This window comes from Piliocolobus tephrosceles, chromosome 8, assembly GCF_002776525.5.
Source record: "Piliocolobus tephrosceles isolate RC106 chromosome 8, ASM277652v3, whole genome shotgun sequence".
Taxonomy (NCBI): Eukaryota; Metazoa; Chordata; class Mammalia; order Primates; family Cercopithecidae; genus Piliocolobus; species Piliocolobus tephrosceles.
This window is the reverse complement of record NC_045441.1, coordinates 13,037,916-13,047,790: the sequence shown is the minus strand read 5'-3', so window position 1 is coordinate 13,047,790 and position 9,875 is coordinate 13,037,916. Positions and strand designations below refer to the sequence as shown.

Genomic DNA, 9,875 nt, shown 5'->3' with positions numbered 1-9,875 from the left:
AAAACTTGGTCAAAAAAAAAAAAAAAAAAAAAAAAAAAAACAAGAAAGAAAGAAAAAGGAATTCCCAATGTAAAAGACACAGAAAGACTGTCCTGGGAAGGAAACTGAAAAAATTTATTGCCTTGAAGGTACAACCCTCCCCAGCAGAGATGGCCTGGGACTGTGGCTCCTGTCCCTCCCCCATCTCATCTACCCCTCTCCCCCAGGTGGGCTGGTGTGTCTGACCACCAGGACCAACTCGTCCAACCTTCAAAACAAGGAGTCTCTGGAGGCCACCCTGGGCAGGCTGGAGCAGGCTGGGGCATGGGAGCACCGGGTGGGCTGGCCTGTGGACTGCTGGGAGCTGCCTACCTCCGAGCTGGAGGTAGTATCCGGCATCTCTGCCAAGGATGGCTTCATCTTCGGCATTGTCTTCCTGTACCGAAAGCAGAAGGCGGCCCAGGTTGAGGAAGTGAGATCCAGCCCCCAGCTCCTAGCTGGCCCCTAACTCCATGTGGCCTTAGGTGGGCCCATCTGTTGGGCCTCCTCTGCCTCCCCTGCAAAATGGGACCTCCGAACCAACCCTGCCCCTCAGAAATGCCCTGCCTATTAAATGAGCTCCCAGAAGGGACAAAAGGACTCATGATTCTGCAGTTCTCTAGCCCCAGTAAAGAGTGATATCTGTTCCTGTGGGTTCCAGAATCGAGACGTGGCAGGGTGTGGTGGCAGATGTGGCACCTGTAATCCCAACACTTTGGAAGGCCAAAGCAGGAGGATCACTTGAGACCACGAGTTCAAGACCAGCCTGGGCAACATAGTGAGACCCCCCATCTTAAAGAAAAATTGTAAAAATTAGCACTTCGGGAGGCCGAGGCGGGAGGATCACTTGAGGTCAGGAGTTTGAGACCAGCCTGGCCAACATGGCAAAACCCTGTCTCTACTAAAAACACAAAAATTAGCCAGGCATGGTAGCACACGCATGTAATCCCAGCTACTTGGGAGGCTGAGGCAGGAGAATTGCTTGAACCCAGGAGGCGGAGGTTGCAGTGAGCCGAGATGGAACCATTGGGTAACAGAGCAAGATTCTGTCTCAAAAAAAAAAAATTGTACAAATTAGCCAGGTGCTGTGGGTGCATGCCTGTAGTCCCAGCTATTCGGGAGGCTGAGACAGGAGAATCACTTGAACTCGGGAAGCAGAGGTTGCAGTGAGCCTAGAGCGTACCAGTGCACTCCAGCCTGGGCAACAGAGCAAGACTCTGTCAAGAAAGAAAAAGAAAGAAAGAGAGAAAGAGAGAGGAGAGAGAGACAGAGAGAGGGAGGGAGGGAGGCTGGGGGAGGGAGGGAGAGAAGAAGGGAGGGAGGGAGGGAAGGAGGAAAGGAAGGAAGGAAGGAAGGGGCAAGAAGTGATGGAGAAGTCCCCTCCCTGGGGTCTCCCGGGGTCACTCCTTCCAGGGTGCTATGTCCGCTCACCTCTAACTTACTAACAAGAAAATGAGAAAATGAAGCCCGAGCAACCTTGGAACATCCTTTCCACAACAGCGGCAGGGCAGAGGCCAAGGCCAAGCCCAAGTGGTTGCTGAGGCCCAAGCTCTGTCCTGGACAGCTTCCCCACCCAAATTCGGAGTCCAAAGTCCCAAGCTGTAGGCCTGGGCCACGCTCCGTTCCCTCATCGATGAATGGATCAGAATGCCGAGCTCTGGACGTGGCTTGGAGGCTGCCCTCCAGGTGAAAGGCATTTGGTGACCCTCAGCACCTCAGGGATGTGAACAGGGCTGATAATAATTTCTCCATCCGAGAGAGTGGGAAGACTTCATGGGGGAGGCGGCTGGGAGCTGGGCTTTCAGGACAAGCAGGATCCAGAAGGGTGGAGAAGGGAAAAGGGACATTCCAGGCTGGGAGCAGGGACCGGCTATGCAAAGGCTGGGAAGGGGAACCTGGGTGACTCAGCAAAGAGGAACAAACCAGCCTGGCTGCCCAGACAAAGCTGGAGCAACAGCAGGGTGGGGGTGGCTGGTGGCCCATACCTCAGAGCTGGGAGCCCATGCAGGGACCTCCCTCCTAGGGTCCCCAACCCTTCACCGGGGTCCCAGGCATACACTGTTTCCTGTATACGGGTTTACCCTCCAACCAATGAAGGGCCCCCATCTGGACAAGGTGATACCTTGGAAGCCCATTTAATTTATTTTTTAAGGTGACACCTTGGAAGCCCGTTTCATGTTTTTTTTTCATTAAGAGATAAGGTCTCGCCCCGTCACCAAGGCTGAAGTGCAGTGGTGCGATCAAAGCTCACTGCAGCCTCAAACTCCTGGGGTCAAGCAATTCGCTTACCTCAACCTCCCAAAGTACAGGGATTACAGGCATGAGCCACCAGGCCCAGCTCATTTTTTAAACTTTTTGGAGAGATGGCGCCACGAGGTTGCCCAGGCTGGTCTCAAACTCCTGCCTCAAGCGATCCTCCCACCTTGACCTAGTAAAATGCTGGGATTACAGGTGCTCACCGCCACACCCAGCCCAGCTCCAGTTTTTCACAGTTCCCTGGACCGCGTTTTTTTTTTTTTTTTTTAAGTGTTCATGTACTGGCCAAAACACAGTGGCCCTGCCCCTCACTTCCCCCCTGCCCAGGCCTCCAGCCCTGCCCCACCCACCTCCACAGCTGAAATCAGAGACAATACAAGTTCCTCCTGTGCACAGGTTCCATTTATTGTAGAAAATAATAATAATTACAGTGATGAATAGATCTTCTTAAATTACAAAACAGAAACCATGAAGAAGGAGGAGGAAAAACCCCAGGACTCCTGAGGGTGAAGCCGTGCCCTCCTCTCTGCCACCCTCCCAGGCTGGTTAATGTCCTTGGCAGGGGCAGAGGACTCAGAGGGGATCAGTCTCCAGTGGCCCAGGGCTGAAGTGGGTGAGGCAGAGTCCTGAGGCCACAGAGCTGGGCAGCCTGAGCGGCCTCTCTGGCCCCCTCCCCCACTGCTGCCCAAACCTGTTTACAAAGCCTTCACCCCTCCCCTCCAAACCCGTCCATCCACTCTGCACTCCTCAGGCAAGTGGGTGGGCAAGGCCTCAGCCATACTCCTGGGTGCGGGTTTCGGTGAGCAAGGCACAGTCCTAGAGGTGACATCAAGGCCTGCCCGGAACAGAGGAGATGCAGGCAGACAAAGTGGGGAAAATGTAAATGGGGACAGTGTCTAACACCGATGCAGACAGAGCCCAAAGTCACGGTTGAGCCATCCTGGCCAGCAGAAGCCAGCTCCCCACTCCACCATCACACCCTGTCACTTCCGTCCCTCCACAATATCCAGAGGAGAGTGGACTCTGTTCTTGCTAGCAGGAGGCGGCCTTGGGAAGGTGTCTGAATGGGCCAGAGAGGCTGAAGGCTGCTGTCTTCCTGCCTGGCTCAATCTCTGCCCAGTCCCCAGTCCCCAGCAGCCAGTGGCCCGTGGCAGGGCCCTCCTGGGGTCACAGCCTGTGCTGAGCTCAGTCCAGGGAAGAGCAAAGCAAAGAGGGACAGAATGGAGCCGTGGCACCTTACACGTAGTTGCTGGCAGCAGCAGAGCGGGCGGCAGAATACTTGGCAGAGTAAGGCTTGTCTGTGCGGGGTGGGCAGTTGCAGCAAAGCAGCCCCCCGCCAAGCAGCAGCAGGCCGGAGGCGGCCCAGCCGACATAGAGCGAGGCACCCATCTCCCGCTTCTGCCCCGAGGCCACCAGCGGGTTGTAGAAGTCTCGGATGATGTTGTGGGCCGTCCAGGACACGGGCACTATCACCAGCAGGCCGGCCAACAGGAACACCACGCCCGCCACGATCATGGTCTTGGCCTTGGCACTCTCATCCTCCAGGCAGTTGGTACACTTGCCCCCCACCACGGACAGCAGCACACCCAGAGCGGCCACGATGATGCTGATGACGATGAGGGCGCGGGCCGCCTGCAGGTCCTGCGGCAGCGCCAGCAGTGAGTCGTACACCTTGCACTGCATCTGGCCGGTGCTCTGCACCACGCAGTTCATCCACAGGCCCTCCCAGATGGTCTGCGACGTGACGATGTTGCTGCCGATGAAGGCCGTCACGCGCCACATGGGCAGCGCGCAGCACAGTATGACGGCCAGCCAGCCCAGGACGGCCAGCGCGATGCCCGTCACCTGTAGCCCCATGGAGGCCATTGCTTAGAGTCCGCGGAGGTTGAGGACCTGGAAGGCTGAGGGGATCCGGCTGTGGAGGCCGTAGGATTCCAAGCGTTGGGGACGGACTTAACGTTCGCAGAGAGCTCCTTTGCACCGTGAGTCAGGAGATATAGCCAGTCCTGATGCGCAAGCCGGCTAGTGTGAGCAGACCAGTTCCTTCCAGCCGACAGCTGCCAGGGCACTCTCTCGCTAGGGACAGGTTGAGCGGTTATATGGCTCTGGCAGAGGGGCGGGGGCAGAGGGAGGAGTTTTTGTCACTGGGACCTCCTCCTGACCAGTTTCTCTGGATTCCTGAGCCCAGGCCAACAAAGGCACTTTTGAGGCCCCTGCCCCTGGTCCCTGAGTCACTATCCAGTCTCAGAAGAAACTACCCTCTCCCCTTCCTCAAAGCCCATGCTGAGGTCACCCGGGAGACAGACACTGAATCACAGCCCAGGAACAGCTGGATATTCACAGGGCAAGGCCAGGGGGCAGCCAGACCCAGCCAGGTTTGGGAGCCTGAAGACCAGGGTCCCCACAGGCCAGGGCCCCCTCATTCTAGGTTTAGGTGGGAGGACAGGGTGGAGACCCTCAGGGAGAGGGTTTGAGGATGCAGTCTCGGAAACATCCACGAGAAACCGCACCTTGATTACTGTCCTTTCTTGTCCTTATCAGTTTCATCACTGGCAGTTTCACTGCTGTTGTGATTATGATCATTCATGCACCTGGCCTCACCAGCAGCCTCTGCGGCACTGGCCGGATAAAGTTACGTGTAGGGGAGTGAGGAGCCGGGAAGCCGGGACTCCTGGGTACATCACCCACTCTCGCCCATCTCTATCACCTGGCCTCTCCGTTTGGCTAGAAGAGGGGCCTTGGACATGATGACCTTTAGCCAAAAAGGGACAGAAGCCTGCCCCTCTCTACTCCACAGAAGTTTAGTCTGGTGGGCTCTGTCCCTGCCAGGGGCCACCCTGCTTGCCCAGAACTGGGTGGGGCTGGTCACCAACGACAACAAACATTAACTAGATCCTGGAGACATCATCACCCCAGTAAACGGATATTTACCCTGTGGAGACATACAAAGCCTTCCAATAAAGCCAGGGTGGATGCAAAGTCCCATGAGATTTCAAAGGGAAGGGGAACTCTTCTGGGGTGGGGAGGTGTGGTGCTGGGGGAGCTTGACTGCAAAGGGGTGCTGTGGGGCACAACTCCAGGGGGCACTGGATTCTTGGATTATGCCACAGAAGGCATCATGAACGGGTCCCCCAGAAAAGTTTTGCAAGGCAACGGGACTGGCTGAAGGAGGACATTCTGGTAGACGGTGGGCCAGGCTGAACAAATGCAGCTCATTCTGGGAACACAGCCCTTAGGAGAGATGTGCAAGGCAGTGAGACTGGTGAAGGAGGACATTCGGGCAGAGAGAACAAGGGCAGAGGTGGCAAGGTGGGGAAAGGCAGCTTGTTCTGGGAACTGCCAGGAATCCAGTTAGACCAGAGACTAGGCTGGGGAGGGAGGTTCCAGAGTAAAAGGGTCAGAAATTTCTGCCCGGAATGTCACCGAGCCCTGGGAGATAGAGGGAGGGAGGAGGGTCTAGGATCAGGAAGATCTTGGTTCAGGGCAGGTGACTGAGGGGACCTCTGGGAAGGGGTCATTGTGGGAGTGATCAAGAGTGTCTAGGGCTCATCCCAGCAGCACCGAGGGAGCCCCTCCTCACCCACCGTGTGGTCATTTTGCATCTCTCATCCCAACCCTGCTGGGAGCTCCAGTGTGTCCCTGAGCCGCCACCATTGTCCAGCACTGGTGGCTGTGTGCCCAGTTCGGACCCAGAAGGATGCATAGTCCTTGAGCTTCCTGAGGGAAAGTCATCAAGGGTGCCATGGTTTGGGTTGAAGCAATCAGTGAGTACCCACGGGAGGTATTTGAGATGGATCTGTTGACCGGCTAATGAAGCACGGGACAGGCTGGAACAATCTAGCATGATCCACCCATGTTACAGACGGGAAGTTGAGGCCTGGTATTGTGGTTAACTCTACACACATCTATCTCTCCTGCTAGCCTGGGGCTCCTAGAAGACCGGAACAATGCCTTCGCAACCTCAGTGCCCAGCACCAGGCTTGATACATCACAGATGCTCAAGAAATGTTAGAAGTGGTTGCTGCGACTCATGCCTATAATGCCGGCACTTTGGGAGGCCAAGACGGGAGGATCGCTTGAGGCCAAGAGTTTGAGGCCGCAGTGAGCTATAATCACACCATTGCACTCCAGCCTTGGGCAACAGAGCAAGACCCTGTCTCAAAAAAAAAACAAAAATAAAAAGAAATGTTTGGGCAGGGTGCGGTGGCTCATGCCTGTAATCCCAGTACCTTGGGAGGCCAAGATGGGCGGAACATGAGGTCAAGAGTTCGAGACCAGCCCGGCCAACATGGTGAAACCCCATCTCTACTAAAAATACAAAAATTAGCTGGGTGTGGTGGTGCACACCTGTAATCACAGCTACTCAGGAGACTGAGGCAGGAGAATCGCTTTAACCTGGGAGGCAGAGGTTGCGGTGAGCCGAGATCACGCCATTGCATTCCAGCATGGGTGATAGAGCGAGACTCCGTCTAAAAAGAAAAGAAAAAAAAAAAAAGAATGTTTGATGATGGAAAGAATGAAGCATTCTCCAGTTTCAAACCACACTCCCACACCTTGACCCCCATCATAAGCACACTCACCAAAACAAACAGGGATGGTTTCTGCCCGGACCACGCCTCCGTGGGGCTTTCTTTACAAGGCTCTCTCCGCACACAGAGCCTATGGGCTAAATAACACCAGAGATAAGTAACCATCAGGACTGATGATAAGTGCTTTCCTGGCGATGACCTCATCACAGCCTCCAGCCAGTCAGCAGGGCAGGGACTTTTATTGCCTTGGCTCAAGGGAGTAAACTGAAGCCCAGAGAAGGCCAGGGGCTTGCCTAGCATGGGTGGGCACTCCAGCATGGGTGCCTCCTTCCCCAGGTGCCTCTTACCTGTGGTCCCAGCCAGGTAGCCTTTAGCAAGCTTTCTGAGTAGACACATGACTTGGCCAGATGGCCAGAACCTGCCCCCCGCCTCCCCCCCACCTCCTGCCCCGCCCCGCCACTTCCTGCCCTTGCTTTCCTGGGACACAGCCAACTGGCACTTGGAGAAGCAGGCATGGGGGAGGGGGACATGCAAGCCCTACAACAGTCCACCTGTGGCCCTACAGAAGTGACTTAAGCAACTGTCCTTCCCTGCCAGGCACGGTCATGCGTAAAGGGAGCAGAGAGCAGGGAGGGGTTGGAGGTTGAGGGGAGGGCAGGTGCAGGAGGGCCTCCAGGCATAGAGCAGACATAAGGGGGGGAAGAAGCAGGGAGCTCACACAGGGCTAGAGGACCCAGGTGTGAAGGAGAGGCCAGAAGGATGTGCTGGGGACAGCCAGTAGCTCAGCACAAGTGGAGCTAGAGAGAGATTTGTTGATGCTTTGTTGATGCCAAGAGACCGTTGGCTCAGTCCCACCTACCCGCTGCAGGAAAAACACCAGCAAAGGCAAGACGTGCTTCTCTCCTCCCCGCTCTGGCTCCCACAGCCCTAAGGCAGAGGAAAACAAGGAAATGTACCTCCAGGCCTGCATCTGGCCCTCTTCCCAAAGCCCAGAGATCTTTTACAGGAACACCTTATAAGACATCTGTTGTTATCACCTTGGTTTTGGGGTCAGAGAGTGCAGGGTTGCCACTCATTTACTTTCTTTTTCTTTTTTGTAACTTGCACTGTGTGATTTTGTGCTGACAGAATTGGATCACATGTGCTGGTTTCTAACTTTTGTTGTTGTTGTTTTGGTTTTGAGACGACGCCATCTCTGCTCACCGCAGTCTCCATTTCTTGGGTTCAAGCAATTCTCATGCCTCAGCCTCCCGAGTAGCTGGGACTACAGGTGCACACCACCACGCCCAGCTGATTTTTGTAGTTTTAGTAGAGACAGGGTTTCAGCATGTTGGCCAGGCTGGTCTCGAACTTCCAGCCTCAGGTGATCTGCCCGCCTCAGCCTCCCAAAGTGCTGGGATTGCAGGCGTGAGCCACCGTGCCCGGCCACACGTGCTGGTTTCTATCAAGGATAAAAACCACCAGATCAGCTCACCCATGTCTGCCCACCCCGTAAACCATCTTTCCAACCCAGGGACCATCTCTGAGCCACAGCTTCCTCCTTTGTAAAAACGAGGATGTTGCACCCCTTCCAGTATCAAAAACGAAAACAGACGTGAAATGAGATAGGGATGTGAAAATGCTTCGCGAGCCAAAAAGGACAAAAGCTGGGAAGCTGTGTATCCATGAGCCATCCTACCAGCACTGTGACCTTGGAGAAGCCAATTCCATCGCTGAGCCCCAACTTCCTCCTTTGTAGAGAACATTGGGGCCCACTCCCCAATCTGAGACACACGTGAAATGACAGAAGGATGTAAAAATGCTTCATGAGCCGAAAAGTGTAATACCAAGAGGAGGGGAGCAAAGTTCTGGACGCAAAGCAGCTGCTGCTCAGTTCGGATCCTGATCATATCAGGTGGGAGCTAGGACTTTTCAGACCCCTGTCCCCAGAGTTCCAGGGACTTGGCCAAGTCCCCAGCTTTTTTTTTTTTTTTTTTTTGAGAAGGAATGTCGCTCTGTCACCCAGGCTATAGTGCAGTGGTACAATCTCGGTTCACTGCAACCTCTGCCTCCCAGGTTCAAGCGATTCTCCTGCCTCAGCCTCCCAAGTAGCTGGGACTATAGGTGCCCGCCACCTCACCCGGATAATTTTTGTATTTTTAGTAGAGACGGGGTTTTGCCATGTTGGCCAGGCTGGTCTCGAACTTCTGACCTGAAGTGATCCACCTGTCTCAACCTCCCAAAGTGCTGGGATTATAGGCATGGGCCCCAAGTCCCCAGTTGTAACACACACACATGCAGCTTGCCCTGAGCTCAGCTCCCAGGGAGTCCTTAGCAAAGGGGCAAAAACAAAGTCTCCCTTCTAACCCCAAGCTCCTGCTGGCTTCTGAGCCCTAGGGCCGGTAATGGATGACTGTCCTGCAGCCAAAAAGATCTCAGTGAGCTGAGCAGTCTAGCTCCCAGAACCTGTACTCCATGCCTTCTGGGAACAGGAAGACTAAAGCCAGGGAAGCCAGTGTATATTAAATTGATTCCTAGGGCGGAAACAGTAGCTCGCGCCTGTAATCTCAGCACTTTGGGAGGCTGAGGTGGAAGGAACTCTTGAGCCAAGAGTTCTAGACTAGCCTGGCCAACATGATGAAACCCTGTCTATACTAAAAATTAGCCGGGCGTGGTGGCGTGTGCCTATGGTCCCAGCTGCTCGGGAGATGGAGGTGGGAGAATTGCTTGAAACCTGGAGACAGGGGTTGCAGTGAGCTGAGATCACGCCACTGCACTCCAGCCTGAGCAACAGATCAAGATCCTGTCTCTTAAAAAATAAAAAACAGTAGGTTTGGCGTGGTGGCTCACGTCTGTAATCCCAGCACTTTGGGAGGCCGAGGTGGGCATATCACAAGGTCAAGAGATCGAGACCACCTTGGCTAACACGGTGAAACCCCGTCTATACTAAAAATACAAAAAATTAGCCAGGCGTGGTGGTGGGTGCCTGTAGTCCCAGCTACTCAGGAGGCTGAGGCAGGAGAACCGGGTGAACCTGGGAGGCAGAGCTTCCATTGAGCTGAGATTGAGCCACTGCACTCCAGTCTGTGCGGC

At 54.8% G+C, this 9,875-nt stretch overlaps 2 protein-coding genes across 2 annotated transcripts in view; one reads left to right on the top strand and one right to left on the bottom strand.

Moving 5' to 3' along the window:
- METTL27 (methyltransferase like 27) overlaps window positions 1-789 on the top strand; it is a 5,433-nt gene extending 4,644 nt beyond the window's left edge. Inside the window, 2 exon segments of the mRNA XM_026456605.1 lie at window positions 207-327; window positions 329-789. Coding sequence (XP_026312390.1) covers window positions 207-327; window positions 329-455 — 248 coding nt within the window. The 3' untranslated portion in view covers window positions 456-789.
- Window positions 790-2,654: 1,865 nt separating this feature from the next.
- Window positions 2,655-6,737, bottom strand: CLDN4 (claudin 4). Its single transcript, XM_023218676.2, has one exon. The coding sequence runs from the start codon at window positions 4,138-4,140 to the stop codon at window positions 3,511-3,513; it is 630 nt and encodes a 209-aa protein (XP_023074444.1). The 5' UTR covers window positions 4,141-6,737; the 3' UTR covers window positions 2,655-3,510.
- Window positions 6,738-9,875: the final 3,138 nt, after the last annotated feature.

What these genes read in the sequence shown, in the direction of transcription:
- CLDN4 (XM_023218676.2), bottom strand. Translation starts at nt 4,140, where the DNA reads ATGGCCTCCATGGGGCTACAGGTGACGGGCATCGCGCTGGCCGTCCTG.